The sequence below is a fragment of the Erigeron canadensis genome, chromosome 6 (genome assembly GCF_010389155.1).
Source record: "Erigeron canadensis isolate Cc75 chromosome 6, C_canadensis_v1, whole genome shotgun sequence".
Lineage (NCBI taxonomy): Eukaryota > Viridiplantae > Streptophyta > Magnoliopsida > Asterales > Asteraceae > Erigeron > Erigeron canadensis.
This window is the reverse complement of record NC_057766.1, coordinates 1,134,424-1,148,289: the sequence shown is the minus strand read 5'-3', so window position 1 is coordinate 1,148,289 and position 13,866 is coordinate 1,134,424. Positions and strand designations below refer to the sequence as shown.

General features: G+C 35.6%; 1 protein-coding gene and 1 pseudogene across 1 annotated transcript; one reads left to right on the top strand and one right to left on the bottom strand.

Annotated features, from left to right (window-relative positions):
* The first annotated feature begins 201 nt into the window (after positions 1–201).
* Positions 202–5,776, top strand: LOC122603553 (annotated as a pseudogene).
* A 1,551-nt stretch (positions 5,777–7,327) lies between these two features.
* On the bottom strand, positions 7,328–12,259 carry LOC122603004. The gene is made up of 8 exons (XM_043775617.1): positions 12,245–12,259; positions 10,964–11,033; positions 10,817–10,872; positions 10,367–10,492; positions 10,015–10,154; positions 9,086–9,158; positions 8,924–8,998; positions 7,328–7,843 (listed from the first exon to the last, which is right to left on the bottom strand). Exons 1-8 carry the CDS (start codon positions 12,257–12,259, stop codon positions 7,718–7,720), a joined length of 681 nt encoding a protein of 226 aa, XP_043631552.1. The 3' UTR covers positions 7,328–7,717.
* Between the last annotated feature and the right edge of the window lie 1,607 nt (positions 12,260–13,866).

The window sequence follows — 13,866 nt, the reverse complement described above, 5'->3', positions numbered from 1 at the left end:
CGTAGTGGAAGGGACCTCTGGTCCAGGACTAAACCCTTGCAAAAATACCTGACGGCCAAGACGAAGCCAAAGCCGAAAAGGGAGAAAGCTCTCGATCTCACCCCCTCAATCTCAAACTCTCGATCCCGATCTTCCGGAAACTCAGACTCCGATCTAGATCTGGAGTTGTTACTGTTGGGAAAGGGAGAGAGACGTGAGAGAGAGAGAGAGAGAGAGAGAGAGAGAGAGAGAGAGAGAGAGAGAATATTGGTGTTCATTTGGACCAGATGACCATAGAAAAGGAGGTGTGGTTAGACCTAGTAGGACTATTTATGCTCCAAAGAAGAAATCTGCTGGTAGGCCTAATACAAAAAGAGGGTGTACCTGCCAGTCTGCCACTTCATAGTTAAACGCTTGATGGCCGAACCATCCGTGGCACTTATCATATACAACCAAGATAAACATGTGGATAGAAAGGGATTGCCATGTCATGGACCACAAGACAAGTCTGTAGGAACACGTGCCATGTTTGCACCGTTTATGTCAGAGGATCTACACCTACGTCTCTTGTCTTTATTACATGTTGGAATTCCGGTTGAAACAATTATGCAAAGACACAATGAATCCGTAGAGAAGCAAGGAGGCCCATGCAATAGAGATGACCTTTTAACTCATAGGTATGTGAGGAAACAAGAAAGGATTATTCGACGTTCTAGTTATGAACTTGATGAAGATGATGATGTAAGCATCAGATTGTTTGTTGAAAGCCATCAGAGTCATGTGTTCTTTTATGAGGATTTCTCATTTATCTGATAATGGTCGCTTTTTATTGGGTATTTAAACGGAATGGCAGTTGCAACAAATGATTCGTTTTGGCAATGGACGCCTCCTTGCTTTAGATTCAACGTTTGGCACAAATAAACTGAAGGTGTGTTTGACCGTCCTCTTGATACTCTCTCTCACAGACATTTTGATTTATGGTAGATGCAGCAGTTTCAACCCGTTTACTTACAAATGGGTTGTATTAAAACTCATGTATAGTATGTTTTTAATGCATACAACCTCATAGAATTTTTTACTAAAAGATTTAAATCACTATTATATTGTTTTTTAATCATCATTATTTTCTTATTTATTAAAATTTTAAACATGACAAAAAGGTGTGTGTGGACGTGTTACCCAACCCGGACCTCTAAATTACTGGTCATGTGGACTTGTTAGTTCCTTCCAGTTTTGAAAGTTGACAAACAATATTTTTGAAGTTGTAAATAACTAATAATGGATTTATGTTTGCTAGATACTATATAGACATATTCTTGAAAATGGTTATGTTAGCTGTTCATACTTGTCACGTTTAAAATGTATTAGGAGTTCCTTTTGCCCTAGGATTCAAAGTCCCTCTTTATTTGTGTATATTTTCTTGTGGTGTTTTCCATTTAGATGAAATTGTTTATTTTTTGGCTACAAACTTTATGCAGTGCCCAATTCAAAGTCTTGTTGTTTTCAACTCAGACAACAAAGCTATACCGGTAGCATGAATAATAGCACCAAGTTTCTCAAGATCTGGGCAAACTCATGAATGGATGGGGGCTTTCTAAAATAGAGTTCGCATTAAAGATCCTACTTGGAAATTGGGCGGGTTTATTGTGGATGATCCTTTATTGGACCATGTCACTATCAGGTTTGCTGAATACTGTAATAACTCTAGTTTCAGTTTTATACGTGCAAATTTGTTGACAGTAATTGATGTTAAAATATATGCATTGCGCAGTTGGTTAACAGGTCAATATTGGTAAGTATGTTATGGTATTAAGTGGGTCAAGTCTCTTGACCTGCATCAGTTTATAGTCCAATGATTTGCTTAGAAATAGTTAATGTGTCAAGTAGGATTACAAAGTTATATTCTTCCAGTGATGGTCCAACTTTTCAAGTAAAATTATATAGGAGGTTTTATATGCTGAAAGTGAACTTGAGATATTTTCGACCAGTCTGACACGTTTCTTTCTATGTGTTGCTAAGTCTTATAACTTTTCTATTTGAGCCATTTGTGATAGAACATAACCGGATTAACCATTTCATGTGTAAACTGGTCATATTTGCATGATCTGCCTTACAAATTTTTGGTGTATATTGATTGCATTAACTTACATGTTGCATGTGGGTGTTACTAGGGAAGTGTTCCAATGCTCTGTGTTGATCTGCTTTTGGCGGGTTCGTCATGCATGGCATAAAAATCTAATAAAGAGATGTTTAAATATGGAGATACGAGCAAAGTTATCAAAAGTGCTCGGTCTATTAGTTAAAGACCATATGTTAGCAAAATGACAATTTTAGACATGTGAAAAAGTTTATTCCTGTCCCTGATTGAAAAACACTTTATTCCTGATTGAAAAACACTTCATTCCTGTCCCTCCCCTGATTAAAAACTTTATTCCTGTCCTCTGATTGAGGTAAGTGGGTAGTCAGTTATTATGGTCTTCATCATAATTATTTTGAATTTCATTCAAATTTTCACATACACCTCACGATACACACCTCATTAATTTAAAGCGGATTCACAGATAATCACTTCCCAGGTACATATATTGTTTTTTTTTCCTGAATTTTATTATGATAGTGAGGAGATCCATGAAAGTAAATTCACATTTCTTACAATTAATTTAAGATAGATATTAGGACAAAACACCACTTAAATTAAATATTTTATATAATAATAATAATTGTACTATGGATAAGTAGTTATATATCTTCAAGATATAGATAGATACTATTTGTATGATATAAAACATTCAATAGTTTGTACGCATGTGTGATTTGTAGGTCATGGAAATTTTATCAGCAATCGTTGGTCCTGTAATCTTTATTGGTTCATGTCAAGAAACACCTGAGCTATCTACTCTCCTCCACAGAACATGTTCGGAACATGAGTACTAGGATGAAGGACCTGTATGGTACAAGCGTTGATGTCAAGAACCACATGGAAACAAACAACATAAGTAATCTGGAAATACCTACTGGTGTACCAGATTGGTTGGAAGAGGTCGAAAAGATTAAGGAAGATGCTGAAAGAATAATTTCAAGTGACGTCGGTGGGTGTTTTAACTTGAAAATGAGGTACCGAGCAGGAAGGAAGGCATTTAAGACTAGCCTGAAAATTGAAGCTCTTATTAAAGAAAATAATGAGACAATCTGGCGTGATACTCAAATACCTCTTGGAAAAGTGAGTTCTAAACTGGCATCCACTTTTGATGGTGATGCCCAGACTTACTTCAAATCAAGAGAGGAGATTTTTAAGGAGGCTCTCAGTTTGCTTCAACAAGATCAAAAGGCCCAAGTGATAGCCTTATGCGGAATGGGTGGCGTGGGGAAGACCACGATGATGGAACAACTGAAAAAGGCTGTGGAAGATAAGAAAATGTTTGATTGGGTTGTGAAGGTGGTTATCGGGCAAAAGTTCAACATATTGTCTATTCAGCAAACGTGGCAGAACGCATTAAACTTCAATTAACTGAAACAGATAAAACAGCAAGGGCAGATCGTCTTCGCGTAACATTTGGGAAGATGTCACAAGAAAGTAAAAAGGTTTTAGTAGTACTGGATGATGTTTGGGAGAAGGTTGAGCTTAAAGATATTGGACTAAGTCCTTTGCCAAACGGCTTTAAGTTGTTGCTCACATCACGAGATGAAAAAGTTTGCACACAGATTGCTGTAGGAGCCAATTCAGATCTTAGAGTTGTTAAAGTAAAAGTGATGGAGGAGTCAGAAGCCAACAATTTCTTTTGTCAAATTTCAGAAGTTTCGAACCTGGATCTCAAAGGTATAGGAGCTGAAATCGTGAGAAGATGTGGTTTCTTGCCCTTAGCCATCAAACTCATTGCAACAAACCTTAAATTTCAAGAAAAGCCCGTATGGAGGGATACACTTCGTCGTTTAAAGAAAAATGATCTCGATAAGAATGTGCAAAGTATTATTGACATAAGCTATAACTTTATAGCAGAAGAAGATGCTAAAGCAGTTTCCAGATGACTATAATATTCCAATTGAGGATCCGACAAGATACACATGGGGGCTTGAGTTGTTAAATGAAGTTCCTACTCTGGGGGAGGCCAGAGACAGGACTAAAACATGTGAACTCAATCTAAAAAATGCAAATTTATTACTTGATAGCAATCAGTCCGAGTGTGTCAAAATGCACGATCTTGTGCTTGCTTTTGTGGTAGCTAAAGTTTCTAAAGGCGATCATCCATGGATCGTTAACCATGGTGATGTCTCAAATTGGAGCAGAGCTGAAATGAGCGAGTCTTGCAGGAAAATTTCTTTGACATGTATGGGCATGTCTGAGTTCCCGCGAGATTTTAACTACCCAAATGTATCCCTATTGAGACTTATGAATGGCGATGAATCGCTTACGTTTCCTGAAGATTTTTATGAGAAAATGGTAAATCTTGAAGTTATAGCATTTGAGAATTTGCATTATCCACTGCTTCCCACATCGCTTCAATGCTCCACCAAGCTTCGCACACTGTGTCTCCATCAATGCTTATTGATGTCCGATTGCTCTCCTATTGGTGATCATCTTTTGAACTTGGAAGTGCTCAGTTTTGCTCTTTCTGGCATCCAATATTTACCTTCTGCAATCGGGAAGCTAGTGAAACTAAAGCTACTGGATTTGACTGGTTGTATCGGTCTCCGTATCGATATAGGCGTCTTGAAAAACCTGGTCAAGCTTGAAGAGCTTTATACGAGGGTTGCTAACTACAAGGGCATCAAATTCACAGATATAAACTACAAGGAATTGGAAGAACGTTCCAAGAATCTTTCTGCATTAGAAGTTGAGTTCTTTGAGAACAATCCTCACTTAAAGAATATGTCAGTATAATAAACTCGAAAGATTCAAGATATCCATAGGATGTTTTTTAGAAAGTCATTATTATAGTGGCAAATACATGCACTCATCCAAAAACACGTTGATGTTGAAAGTCGCTAAGAAAGAACTGTTGGAATCCGGAACGAATGCGTTGTTTTCGAAAACAGAAGTGCTTGACTTAAAAGCGATCTCTGGCATGAATAACCTTGAAGAAGTTTTACCGAAATCCGTACCTCGACACACCTCGTTTTATAATTTAAGAGTCCTTTGGGTTTCTTGGTGTGCCGACTTGAGATACCTCTTTACAGTCCCAGTAGCAAGGGGTCTGGTGAAGCTTGAGAGTCTCACAATTGAGTGGTGCCCTGTTATGGAAGCACTAGTTCACAGTGAAGGAAATGGTGAAGAAGAAGAAGGGGTCGTCGACATTAAGTTTCAGGAGCTAAAGTATCTATCGTTGCAACGTCTAAAAAGGTTGGTAGGTTTGTACAACACTATGAATATTGTAATCCATCTACCGCATAAATCCGCCGGGAGAGTCTTTTGGGCCTTCCAAACTTCAAAAGCATTTATCCGCCGGGAGAGTATAAATCCGTTGACAATGATGATGTCATCATTTGTGGCTGCTGTTGAAAAGATAAAAATAAGTGATTGTGAGAGGTTTAAAAACAATCTTATTAATTAGAGGATTGACAGGTTAATAACTTAGGAGGATTGATCATTACCTTTAAAAATATATTTACACCAACCACCTGGGAGCACTAAAGCACTGTTCTATAAATGGCATCTCTCAAGCCCGTTGAAAGGAACCAAGAGGTATCCAAATAATGTTTGTTTGTCATGTTGCTCAAATCAGTTATCCTAGTTTAAAATATAATTGCAATATTTTTATAATAAAATTTTCTTTTGGGTAGTGAAATAACTACATCTTAATTCTCGGTTTGTTAATATCGTTGCAACAAATATTTTCTTAACGGTTTAAATTTATTTCGTTCGGATGTATGAATACAACAATACTAAAAACGTATCCGCATGATGCGATGGAGATGATGACGACTAGTTGTGGTGGTGGTGGCGATAACGACTAGTGTGGGTTATTGATGTAAAATGTGTAGTGTAGTTATTTTGAGAGTTAAAGGTAGATGTTGTAGTTTAATTTCATGAAAGTATTTATAGGTATATCAAATAAACAGTATAGGTATTTTAATTAGAGATGTTTAAAATATAAATAGAAGGAAGAGAAGTTTTGGGTTGCAAAAAGGAAAGAAAAAAAATATTTATAATGTAATATAGATAAACACAATGTTTAATGATGTCATATACTCATATCTGATATTAATATTTTGTTGTTTATGTTATGTAAAAAAAAATTTTAATAGGTTTTAATGACTTGCTATATATTTTAGATATTAACAATTTTTTTTATAGTGGAGTTCGCTCTTTAGAGAGTTGATTTGAGATCGAAAAATTTCTCTTTCTTCTCTTCATCTTGCCGTCGAAAATATTTTTTCAAGACTAAAGTCTTAGGTCAGAGGTTCTTTTAGAAGCAGTTTTTCTACCTTTGGGTAGAAATAGGGCTCTGTCTACGTCATACCTCCTCCATGACTTGCTACCATTGGCCATGTTTAAATGCGAGTTCTTTTCCTTTTTTTTTTTTTTTTTTTTTTTTTGGTAAATACGATAATGATGACACAATATATATTGTATGCTATAATTTTTTTTTTACTTTGGCTGGATGTTTTTTTTAAAAATAGTCTCTTTTCACTTTAGGGTAGAGATAAGACTCACGTATATCCTAGATAGGAAGTCAGGAATGGTTATAGTTGTATTTTTATACAAGGATCACTTTCTATCATCCTTGATGGTAAAAATGGGGAAAAAAAAAAAATCCTAATTAAGTATACTGGACTAGTTATATATAAAATGTGTTAGATGAGTTTTTCTTTTGTAAAATAGAACTTGACAATTTTGACCAAGAATTGGTTCCACTTAACTGCATTAGTTTTTCGACTTGATTTAATTGGTGGCTAACATGGATTACGTGTTTTAAGGGCAACTCAATTCATTTGCAAAGTTTGAAAACACAATAACCCTAAAAAAAGTAAAGAGGTAAGTTGTAATTTTGTCTTCTTCAAAAGCCTTACCTTCTCTGATTGTACTTAAAATTTAGGTAGCCAACATAAACATCACATGCAAGTTGAATGTTGTTATCGGGGAAGTGTTTGGCCTAGCTTAAGGGCTCATGATTTATTAGCTCTTAAGCTTTCCCAGTAAAAAGCTTTTTTGGAAATTTACTTCAAAAAGATAGGCCAAATGCCAAGTTTCCAAGCTAAGAAGGGGATATGTTCCCCAAAATGTTGTAAACGTTTAAAAATCTACTTTACACCACCAAGCTAACACAGCAGAACATCTTAGTATATAGGGTTAGATAACAATAACTTGATAAATATAAAACAAAGACAACAAAAAAAAGGAAGTGGAAGACCTTCAAATTCTTTTAGTGCAGAAATAGATATTGTTCATAATGTGTTAAGAATGTTGTACAAATCATAATACTATACTAACCTGTAACTTTCTGTTTCCAAAAAATGCTAAACAACCTGAAACTTTATGACAGCGTATGGGTATTGATATACCCAAAAAAAATAAGTATTGGTACACACCTTTTCGGTTTTCTTCAAGGCCAAGAACCTCAGAGTGAAATGGTAGGCATATGTGATCTGTTACTCTTTGCAATTCTTGAACAAAACATGGACATTAACATCACTGAAGATAGCAAGAAAAGTCAGAAATACGTTTCGATTTCTTGCAAACCAAGGTCAGGAAATTCCCTTTTTTCACCATATCTATTCTTTATTTCGATTAAGTATCCATTTAGATAGTCGTCACAATGGAAATCAGCTGATCCACCTTAATAGGTGTCAAGTGTTGCAGATTCATCTGGTGGGCACCCAGGTTGAACATTGAAAAGAATGTGGCAGACCACTCATTGAGAACTCTCTGAAATATAGAGGTTAGATTCAGTATCTGGAAATGCACTTGCTTGTAAAATTGGTCAGGTCGGCTTTTGGCCGAACCACCAATACCTTTTGATCTTTTTGTACAATTAATGCATTAATATAATTCAAAAATCGTATTACTAAACCACAATAACAATTTCCAATCCCACTAATGTGTGGGGTTTGAGGAAGGTATGACGTAGACAGTCCTACCCTACGGACCTACCCAAGGGTGGACAGCTGGCTTACAATTAAAAAGCATCATGTAGAGATCGTGCACAAAAGGAGTGAGATAGTAAAATCATATCAATAAAGATTACTGCAATTAATTTAAAATGAACGAGTTTAGATGTTGTAAGCATTTCGGTACACCTTGGATGACATTTTACCCACTTAACAGGTTCAACCCAATTCAATTTAGCTAACTTTTACATTTGACTCGTTTTACCATTATCAAACAAATGTGAGCAAAATATTTACCCGTTTTCTTATACATGAGTTGAAATTGCAAGCTCTACTACAAAATTCATGGTCAGCTCTTGATCCTTACTATAAAAGAACACTTCTTATCATTAATGTTAGATGTTTGATATATATTTTTTAAGAGAGACAATTCTGACCCATTTAGTTAAAATGGGTCAACCTGGGTTGAGTATAATTTCTAAAGCTCAAATAAAAAGAATTGCCAAAATGGGAATGGGTCAAATGGGCATACCGGTCACCTGGCTTGAAAGTTGCCCAAGATCTAATTTACTATGTACAACCTCCCAAATCATTTTCTTTATAAAATTATTTTTGGTATTAATATAATATTATGTTTGTAACGATAAGTGTAACATTGGTTATAAAAATTTCTTACAAATGGACACAAAAGTAGTTGTGGATCAACCCAACATCTGTCAGACCAGTACTTATAAGTGACCCTTTTTCGACCCAAAGCCATTCAACCCGTCGATCTGGAACTTTTACATCTTTTTCAGGTCAAATGAGTTAATGAATTTGATGTTAGGAACGTTGCACTTTGGCCGTTGATGTTACATATTTAGAAAGAAATGAAGTAGCAGAAATCTATGTCACATACATTGAAGGTAGAATGGTCCACGGGGTTAAACATTTTAAAGTAGTCCCTTGAGGATGCCTTTTCATCTCCATAAATCTGGGAAGTCGAGAAGTGTTAATATCCAAAATTGAAAATAGCCAGAGATTTAGAATAGTAATGAATTAATGATATGTATATGCAAACCTCGAAGGTGAAAGACATTGGGACCCTTACCACATCATACATATAATCCGTTGTGGTACCATGTGCAAGATATCTGTTTTAGACAAGTGAAATGAAAGAAATATAAAATGTGAAGCTATGTGCGCAATGAAGTGAACAAACAGTGATAGACATCATATATGTATTTGATCCATCCCATTCCCATTAAGGCACTCTTTGGTATATGGAAAGTAATTCTCAATGGTAAAGCTTTATGTAACAGACTTAATACAAAAAAGTTTTCAAGAAACTTTTGCTGTTTTAAATAAATCTTGTAAAACCTCAAATCCTAACAAATATATTCAAACAAGGAAGAGAGAAAGTGTTTGTCACCAGAAATTACTTAGAGATTTCTAACTTGTTGCTAAAAAAGCTTGCATCAAATGGGAAAAAGCTTAACTCAATAATAAAACTTTTAGAAAAACTTTGAATAGAGCTGGCTCTGATTATCAGGCATAGACAATTTATAAGTTGTACTTAGAGAGAACCAGAACAACCTTAGAAGGAGGATATGCGTAGATAGGTTTTAAGGTCATTCACAAATACTAGAGGTTAATTTTGCGAAAGAATGTACCTCTTAACAGATTAATGGCTAAACTAAAATATTTTGGTGAAACAGGTCGAAAGAAACCAAAAGTGTGTTCAAATATTTACCACCTCTTAAATCGCCTTACTTGGAAGTAAAAAACAATAGCTTAGTATTTTCATAGTATGTTTTCTAATCATAAAATACATTTCCAGGTCACCCTGTCTTGACTTGTTTTAACACATATTATAGGTAACATGTTCTGACCCCAGCCTGTTTTGACCCATTACGAACCCATCCAACCCGGCATTTTGCCACCTCTACAAAGATAAATAGAAAAACAACAATACTTGAAGTCACATAGTAGTAAATAAATGATACTAACCCAACAGATCCGCATCCCGATCCAACCGCACAGCAGTCACCATAATGAAGGTGGTTTAATGTTTCAAGCATCAACTTCATCTTTTGTGATTGCAGTCCAGTTGGCGTTGTGTTTTTGTGATCAAATGGCATAAATAGAGCCTATGAAACAAAGTGAATACAATCGTTATGATAAAGAACTGTCATTGTATATGTAAAAAAGAAATTATTCGAATTTTAACGATTTAATAACTAGATAGCAGATTCCAGATGTGATGCTTCCTTATTAATGCTTGAAACTACATAATGGACCACTAACTATCCATTAACATTTCAAATGTCTGTCTAAAAGCAGGGAAGGAGGTATTACTCACCTCCATTCCAGAATGTACGTTGACCCAGATGTGTGGGTCAAATGACATTGAGAGCTTCCGCATTAGCTGAGCCTCAGGCTCACTGAAAAGAGCAGTCCCAGGATTCTCTTCATATGGATCAAAATCCTGAAGTATATGAAGAAAAAGAAGGTTGTAAAGCATAGGAATGGGAATAAAACAATAGACAACCTCCAAAATTGTTTTATTCAATGATGTAACAAGTATTTGTAATCATATTGAATCTGCAAAGCATAGACGCATAGTAAAGACAAATATCCATAAGAAAGATTAAACAAGGACAATAAAATGTTTACAGGTCCCAACCGATCTCTGCTTAATACAACCTGTATTAAAAGTTGGCCCGTTTGAAACCCAACCCGTTATCCAATCTGCCTGAACCTCCAATCTTGCCGCTTTTAATTGCTAAGGTACCTGTTAATTATAACTAACCTTCTCTTTTTTCCCCCAATCTACACTCCAATTTCGATTGAGGTCAACTCCCCTGCCTGCAAAAAATAAGCAGAAATGAAAGCATGAAACTGGACAATATTGTTTATGTGACAATACATAGAATAGTAACTAGAGTAACAGCAATACCATTTCTTTTCTCACAAAGGTCTCCTGCTTCGACTTTTTTGCGTCCATTCAAATTTTCCACAGGTACTACCTAAGACATCACTATGCATTAATTCCATAAAAAAGATTTACGTATTGCTTCTGATGGCTACATATTTTAAAAATAATATAAAACACCTTACTTCAGGAATTGATACAAAGAACACACAGAAGCTTCTAAGCTATGTTAGCTTTAGCATCTAAATCAAACCTCTCGTGACTATAGAGGTGACAAATTCGACCCTTATGCCAGATTTTGTTAGTATTTCACTCAATAGTCACATGGAACTGGGATCGCTTCTGTACGGGATTGTGGTAGGTTAATTATGTCCCAGAAATTTGGTACGATGGGGCTAGGCTCATCCCAGATTACTTGGGTACCATGCACCCAATACATAATTATATTAGTTTCTATATTTTTATACATTCACAAATCACAACCGAACATCCTTAATATGTCAATACTACCTTAATAAGATGTTTAACACTCAAATGATTGTTATATTTGATGTTCGTTAAAAGAATTCTTGTAGCGCGTAATTATTTTAAACCTTTGCACAAAAAAATCAATTAGTAATTGTTATATTAAAAGTGTTTATAATCTGATTATAGAAAGCAACATTTTTTAGACATATCTTTGACGAACCAAAAATGCCCGGAACTTGATTTTATGTAGCCACAACGCCGGTTCTGTTTAACGGCCTTATAGTATATGTACTTTTTAAATTACATAAAAATAGAAACTTTAACCTCACCCAACCCATTTGGACTCACATTAAAGATAACAACTTTTGACCCTTTACCCAAATTGCCCAACCCGCTTAACTTACCGACTCTAATAATGACAAACAAGAAAATCAAACAAACATAAATCCTTGCAAAATAAGATATCATTCGTTAATATGATACGAATCTTACAAGCATTTGTGACAACAAGTGAATGGATCAAGATACCTAGAAAAGAAAAAGAAAAAACAGAGAGCCTATGTATGCATACATTAAGCCCGATATTTGAATCACAACACTAAAAACAAAAAAGATATTCCTTATATCTTAAATACAAAGAAAAGCTCCTTCAACCTGAATGTTGCTGTTTGTCTTGCTACTTATCATGCAATTTCGGTATGATTACTTCGACTTCAAATCCGACGTACACAGAGTTTTAAAAATCAGATTGTTGAGGAGTTTAGACTCAATGTACCCATCTATTAAAATAATCATTTCCATCTACCAAAGTTGGAAGGTTTGTCGTCCAACACTAACAATATTGTAATCCATCTACCGCAACTACTGGAGTTGCATCTTTGGATGCTTCCCCAATTACCGTATCTCTCTATTCGAAAATGTTATTAGGGCTTTTCCGCAAATATTGTAGCTATTTAATCGTTATGGCCTTATGCTAATGAGACTCTATTATGCGCCCCTGTGAAAAAATGTAGGTTGGTTGTGATCTTAAGACATGGCTATTGAAGAAGAAGAAACTATAGAGCAAGCGGCGGCTGCTCATCGTGAGAGGTTGAAAGCTCTCAAAGCTGCTCAACAACTTCTTGGAAATCCCGAGGATGATGGAGCTCCGGACAGTGATAAACCTGACGGTGAAAATGGAGCTGACGATGAAGACAAGTAAGCAGCTACAATCCCTATTCTTTTTATGGACTACTTTTGATTTCTCAAATCGATGTTTATTGTGGTTGGTATATGTTTTGCTAAAGTTAATTACTAATCTGGAGGTGTCAGTTTCAACCCATTTACTTATGGATGGGTCGACTTGGGTTGTGATTTTCTCAAACGGGTCAAATAATTTTTATAGCTAGAACAAGTTGAAAGTCAGCAAGCTATGCATCCAGCCTCCCAGACTAGTTTTATTCTACCAGTCTCTAAGTTGGTGTGTGGAAATGGATTACAGATGTTTCCTCCATTTAGTTGCTCTCACATAAAGTACATTGTTCTGGATATGCTGCATATAAGAAGATAGATCAAGCAATGCTATATGCGGAAATTATAGAAGTTAAATTTCAATATTAATTTATAATGCCACATTCGGATTAAATTTATTGACAATACAATCTCCAAGAAGTTGCTACTTAATCCAAGTTAAAATGATTGGGTGGTTTAATTGTTTTATTGAATCAGCACATGGCGACATAGATATGCAAAACTAATGGTTAATTATTGGGAAGGTATGCACAAGCATTCATTGATGATTTTTGCCGCAAGTATAAAATAGCTATTGATATTTTTTTGCTGCCTGTTATCTGGAAAGCATGCATATTGTATTTTGTTAGTTTAGTTGATAGTGTTTTATATGGTTGGAACTTGGAGGATATATCTATAGCCCAACATTTTTGCTTGCAGTAGACTTATAAAATCAAATATTATAGATAAATCTTAAACATATTTTTACCATTCGTGCCAGATGATTCACTTCATTTTTCCAAGTTATGCAAGGAGTCAATATGTATGTGTGATTTGCTAACAAATTACTAAACCTTTGCGGTGATGTCAATGTCAAATTCCGAAATTACCTACCTCATGATAAGCAGCTTCAGGGGGGTAAACTTGCTCCACCCCAGTTACCTCACTATCGTCATATGCTAATGAGACTCTATTATGTGCCCCTGTGAAAAAATGTAGGTTGGTTGTGATCTTAAGACATGGCTATTGAAGAAGAAGAAACTATAGAGCAAGCGGCGGCAGCTCGTCGTGAGAGGTTGAAAGCTCTGAAAGCTGCTCAACAACTTCTTGAAAATCCCGAGGATGATGGAGCTCCGGACAGTGATAAACCTGACGGTGAAAATGGAGCTGATGATGAAGACAAGTAAGCAGCTACAATCCCTATTCTTTCTATGGACTACTTTTGATTTCTCAAATCGATGTTTATTGTG